The sequence below is a fragment of the Lepidochelys olivacea genome (assembly GCF_965140295.1).
Source record: "Lepidochelys olivacea isolate rLepOli2 genome assembly, chromosome: 22".
Classification (NCBI taxonomy): domain Eukaryota; kingdom Metazoa; phylum Chordata; order Testudines; family Cheloniidae; genus Lepidochelys; species Lepidochelys olivacea.
In genome coordinates, this window is record NC_140432.1 from 12,840,604 (window position 1) to 12,846,603 (window position 6,000).

The 6,000-nt window shown below is 41.6% G+C and overlaps 1 protein-coding gene across 1 annotated transcript in view; it reads right to left on the reverse strand.

Annotated features, from left to right (window-relative positions):
- The window catches only part of ATP12A (ATPase H+/K+ transporting non-gastric alpha2 subunit), a 28,048-nt gene extending 22,738 nt beyond the window's left edge, over positions 1 to 5,310 (reverse strand). Inside the window, exons 1-2 of the mRNA XM_084612047.1 lie at positions 5,051 to 5,310; positions 2,642 to 2,791 (exon numbers count right to left, since the gene is read on the reverse strand). Coding sequence (XP_084468173.1) covers positions 2,642 to 2,791; positions 5,051 to 5,059 — 159 coding nt within the window. The 5' untranslated portion in view covers positions 5,060 to 5,310. The remainder of the gene's footprint in view (positions 1 to 2,641; positions 2,792 to 5,050) is intronic.
- Between the last annotated feature and the right edge of the window lie 690 nt (positions 5,311 to 6,000).

The window sequence follows — 6,000 nt, forward strand, 5'->3', positions numbered from 1 at the left end:
TTCAATCGAAGCTAGCTCAGGTGTGGCTGCACATCCTGCAGTTACACCTCCGATTGTAGTGTAGACGTATCCTGTGTGATGCTGGTTGTGATGAATAACTCTGCTTCGTTTAGATAAGATAACTAATCTTAAAATCCGCTGATACTGTAGGCCTCAAAACACTAAGCACTGTAGTCAACATGCTGAATTAAGAAGTGCTACAGTGTCTGTGTGTGTCCTAAAAATTGTTGCCCTTATCTGATAGGAATGGGGTCTGAACTGTAGCAGTAACATGTCTTGTATGCAGTCATGCAGTGCAGTCTTCTCGCCAGAAGCAGCAGGTTATTACCATTGGTAGAAAATGGTGGTTGTAGGGGGAGACTTGAGAACTTTTCCCCTGAAATGACATCCCATGAGTTTAATGCACTTGATTAAATGCAGGGTGTAGCTGCAGAGATGGGAATTGGATTGAAGGAAGGAGGAAGTACAGAGTTCAAACAGGTTTCAGAGTAACAGCCGTGTTAGTCTGTATTCGCAAAAAGAAAAGGAGTACTTGTGGCACCTTAGAGACTAACCAATTTATTTGAGCATGAGCTTTCGTGAGCTACAGCTCACTTCATGAGCTTTCGTGAGCTACAGCTCACTTCATCAGATGGATCCGATGAAGTGAGCTGTAGCTCTCAAAAGCTCATGCTCAAATAAATTGGTTAGCCTCTAAGGTGCCACAAGTACTCCTTTTCTTTTAGAGATCAAACAGATACCATTCAGGAAACAGTATGGGAGTTTTAAATGCTTACTGTAAAGGGATGTTCTCAGGGTTAGCAAACAGGTCAGACAATCCATTAACATGACAGCAGTTTTCCCCCAGTTCCCCTCATAACAGCATAATTTAAAAAGAGTAGGAGGGGCTGCGAAGTTAATGTGTTGGAAAACTAGAACAAACTGACTGTCATTCTGCAGGAACAAAACATTGCATAGATATCTTCTGCATGTATGTTCAGTCAGCCCTGACCCCTGTGCCCAGGAAGTACACTGATTGCTACAAGCGCACTGCTCAGATACATGGCTCACAATAAAGTTGGCACCTCACACGTTTGACCCTTGTGTATGAATCCATGGGTTGCTAGGGTTAAATATGGAATATTGGGGGAAGGAGAGAGGATGGCTTTTTTTTTCAATTCCATGTGGTGATAATTCTTTATTTTCCATAAATAGCACCTTTCAGAGCTTGCAAACTTTAATTGGGCCTCACAATACCCCCATGAAGTAGGCATATAGCCATTTTACATATTGGGGAACCGAGTCACAGTGAGGTTTATGTGGCCAAGGACCCCAATGAGTCAGATGGCACCCCCACAAATCCTTTAACTATACTTTCTTCCTTTTCAGGACTATAAAAGGCAGAACTTACATCAGAGGTGTTAAAATATGACAGTTAGTGAGATTATTAATGTTTCCATCTTATCCTGTTGGAAATCTAGTTTATTGGGGTGTAATTGTTATTTAATTGTATTACAATAGAACTGAAGCACCTAGGTCATGGATCAGAGGCCCAGTGTGCTAGGCATGGTAGAAACATAATCCAACAGGAATTTTGTGGACTTCATTTTGGTTTTGGAGAGAAACATGGGATAAAATTTTCAGAAATGCACAAGTCCCACTTTCAAAGTGACATGGGCACCAGAGAGCCTAAATCCTGTTGAGGTTTGGTACCTAATTCACTTTTGAAAATGGAACGTAGGTTCATAAATCACTTCAGAACTTTTGATAATTTTACCCATAGTGTGTACTCTGAACTCAATCTTAGAAGCCAAGAACTCTCAAGTTCTCATCTCAGCTCTGCCACACTGACTCTCTGTCGCTTTGGCTGAGTCAATTAACTTCTCTGTGCCTCAGTTTCTCCATCAGTAAAATAAAAATAATGAAAATAACACTCCTTCACTTCACTGGAGGGAGTGGGGTGGATATTGAGAATCAATTACTTGGTGTTGGTAAAGACCTTTGAAAGATTAAAAGCACCACGGAAATACAGCTATTAGTGGAATCCTTGGAAACACGTTTGTGGGAACTCACTGCCCTTTGAAGGTTCTGTAATAATGCCTAGCTCTTATCTCATACTTTGCACCAGTAGATTTCAGATCACTTTATAAAGGAAGTCAGTATCCTTATTCCCATTTTACAGGTAGGGAAACTGAGGCAAAGAAAGGGGGAAATAACTTGCCCCAAGTCACCCAGTAAGCCACTGTCAGAGCTCGGAATAGAACTCAGTTCTCCTGAGTCCTAGCCCAGAGCTCTAGCAACTAATCCACTCTGCAATCTTTCAGCCTGAAAAAGTTGCACTTCAATCTGGTACACATTTTTAAGACCTATTACCAGCTTCTGAACTGAGAGGTCTGGCTTCTGGCTTTCTATCTTTCTGTCAGTCTGCTCTGTGCCAATGGAACCTTACCCAAAGAGGTGATGGTGAAATCCTGCTATAACCACTTCACCTAGGAAAATGCAGACCTGTTGAGAAGTGCTGGGAATAAAGGAGATACTGTTCCTACACCAGCTAATTTCTACAAGAATCATTCTGTTTATACAGGTCAGTTTGATCCTGCATCATCAACAGGAGCAAGATTAGGCACCCCACCCTTCACCCCCCCCCCCAAAGGACACTCACCAAGTCCAGTTCTTTCTTAAGGTCTTCTGTCTTCTTGCTTTTTTTCTTGTTACCTTTCAGGTCTTTGTACTTTTCCTCTTCATCTTCCTTGTCTGTTTTCTCCAGTTCCCGTGCGCCATGGATCTCAACTGAGTAAATGTCAGACCTTTTCTAGAATTAGAAATGAGAAGGCAAGTTACGGCTAACTGGTCTTATTATGCTTCATGTCGCCATGTGATCATAAGGTACTGTAGTTAACGGGAGCCAGGGAAGTAATGTGCCTCGTCAGGACCTCTAAGTTTTCCCTATTTTAGAGGTGGCTGCAGCCTCTTCCTCCTGGGAACCTGATAGTTCCTGGTGCTGTCCCCTACCTGAAATTTCTATAGCATTAACGTACACTGTGCCAGCTACAGCCAGATCGTCAGCTGGTGCAAATTGTCATAGATCCATGGACTTCAGTAGAGATATGGCAATTTAGGTGAGTTTGAGGATCTGGCCCTTAGAGTAAAAATATTGCTCAAGATCCATTGCCAATGCAACTCACTCAAAAATCATGAGTCAGGTCCCAAATAAGTCATTAGATTGCCTTTAAAATCATGAAATTTAAAAAATAATAAAATGTGGGATCTTTTTTATTTAACTTCTGCTGTTGGCGTATTTAGGATTTGTGATTTCATGTTTAACTTTTTTAATTTCCCAAATAGAAGCTAAGATTTCATATTCACCTGACTCCAGGAGCTTGTACTTTAAGAAAAAAACCCTAATATTGTCACACTCATGACAAAATCATGCCATTTAGCAGCACTGTCTAATTGGCCTCTCAGTCATATAGTGATACCCTGAGGCAAAAACTGCACTCACTAGTTAGAGTCATCCTCTTGTTCACAGAATCCTGGGAGATCTCTGCTTCCTTGTGCACAGAGCACAGAACAGATCCAGAGCTGGTGAACTGTTAGCCCAGTTTTTGCCAGTTCTCTGCAGGGTCTATTCAGTAGTTAAATAGCAACCCCCAGAGTAGAGAAGCTGCCAATCCTATTTAACTGCATTAGATTTATTGATAAGCTATTTTCTTCTGCTGCCTCCTCACCATAAGCTAATAGCCCAGACTTAAGGGCAGGCTTCCTGTGTTGTTAATTCACCAGTTTCTATAATCATAATTCCAGATCATAATTATTCTGTAAACTGCATGCCATTCCTTGGAAGAGTTATTGGCTGACCCCATTCTCACTGGATTCCTTTGGGATTAATCTTTTGAGTTTCAGACTGAATCATACTTATTGGCTGAACTTCAGGTAGTGGCTTGTTCTACTTGGCTATGTTTGTATACAATGGGGATCTAATACATATATGCAGACTTCTGCAGGACACTTTTCCACGTTGGGACTTCCACACTGACAGAAGCAGATTTGTTTAAAACTGAACATTTTAATTAAAAAAAAAAACAAAAAACAAAGCCAAACAGCTGAAATAATGGGTGTGTATATCATCTGATAAGCACATCAGAAAATATTAATTCCTATGTTTCTGAACTAAAAACTACCCAAAATAACCACATTTCAACCCCTAAGTGCACTTGAGTGTGAGGAATGCTGCAATTTTGACCAATTTTGTTTTTGGAGGTGCATGGGGGGTGGGGAAGGGGGCAGGTGGGAGGAGGCAGTGGGGAAGAAGTTTTCCCCATGGATATTTTAGGAGTTGAATTCCCAGAACAACCACTTCTAGGGCATTTCAGTTTGTTTGATCATAGACATCCCAGATAAAGGCTTTCTGTTATGAGGAGTTCTCTCTGCTGCTTTTCCAAAGATACACAAGCTGGGGTTATCTATCGGAGTTACCTTTTTCACTCTCATCCTTCTCCACCTTCCTTTCCCCATCCCACCAAAAATCTGCTCAGCTTTTCAAGTCTCCGTGAAGAGAGGAAACCAGGAAACAACTCTATGGACTATAGTAACTTTAGCAGACATAGGAGAGAAGATTCATGGAGATAAGTAAAAGCTAATGAATTGTTCTGTCCTCCTATGCAAAATCTCCTTTTAGTTCCCAGAGAGGTTTTGGGGTTCCTCCTTTTAACCCTGAATTCTCAGATCTTTTCATATTGGCTTGATCCTTCATCCATTTGCAAAGGAGACATTCTCAACAGTATTTCCCCTATCTATTTGATCTCTCTGATCTGTTTGGGTTTAAAACACTTAGCATTAGAACTGTTCACAAAGACAGAGTGAAAGACAGAAACCTCTTTGGATCTCCCATCATTATGAAACACAATAACCTGCATTTCTGACCTATTTTTCTCCTGCCTTAGCAGGCATGTATACAGCAAACCATTTCAAACATACATACATTTTTAATTTATCAAATAAATTCTATTTCTTAGAGCTTAGCAGAAGAAACCAGATGTTTATATAGCTGTTTCAGTGAATGCTCACTCACCTTTCCCATTTTTGTGAGCTTATTCCGTCCCTGCTCTAGTGGAGCAATGGATCTCCCAGGCAGGATGATATATACCGAGGTAAGGTGCTTGGATGAAAAGGAAAAGTGGTGTGAACACACAGGATGCAAGTAGCTCAGGATCGTTTGTGGCTGTCAGAGTGCAAGAGCTCGCAGGGGTTGTAGCCTCTTCCCAACTAGAAAGCCAATGTTAGCTGGAATCCTCCCCACACTTAGGCATCCTTCAGGCAGGACAGGTTTGCCTTCCAAAGCCTGTGGGAGAGGGTGCTGTTTCTGTCCCTTTATAAATAAGCACTTGCTCTGCCACTCCTCCCCTCCTCTTTCAGATCCAGCCCATCTTCTGCTTCACCTGCAGTAGGGTGGAAAAATACCACAGTAATGGGCATGTGGGTTTCAGGTCAAATAGCTTCTAATTATTCCTTTGCAATGTTTGCTTCCAACTGAGGAACAGGTACATTATTCACCTTGTTAAAAGCAATGAGTTTCCTTCAGAGATTCGCCAGCATTGACCTCCTGCAAATGATTTCCGGGTGTCTTCAAAACATGTGGTGGGGCAGAGAGGGTGTGAGCAACATTTGCCGTTTACACTCCTTTAAGTGATCTGACGTGTAGTATCTGCACGGGGTCTCTAAAAATAACATCACTGTGCCATTCAGGTACCAACATGATAGGTGCTATCTATTCGGTCAATAACTCTGGATTGTAATATCATGGGGGGGGGGGAGTGCTCCTTTAAAAGTTTGTACTTTGACTTTTCTGTTCTTGGTGTAGATTGGGTGTGTTTGCTCTGATTTTTAACCTGAGGTTGTAAAAAAGAAAGGCAGCTGCTGCCCAGGGCTTTCTAAGCAAGTGCAGTTACCAGAACAGGATAATTTTTGTAAGTGTTTATCTTGCATCAGTCACAAGTTCTCCAAGTGAAATACCTTATGCTC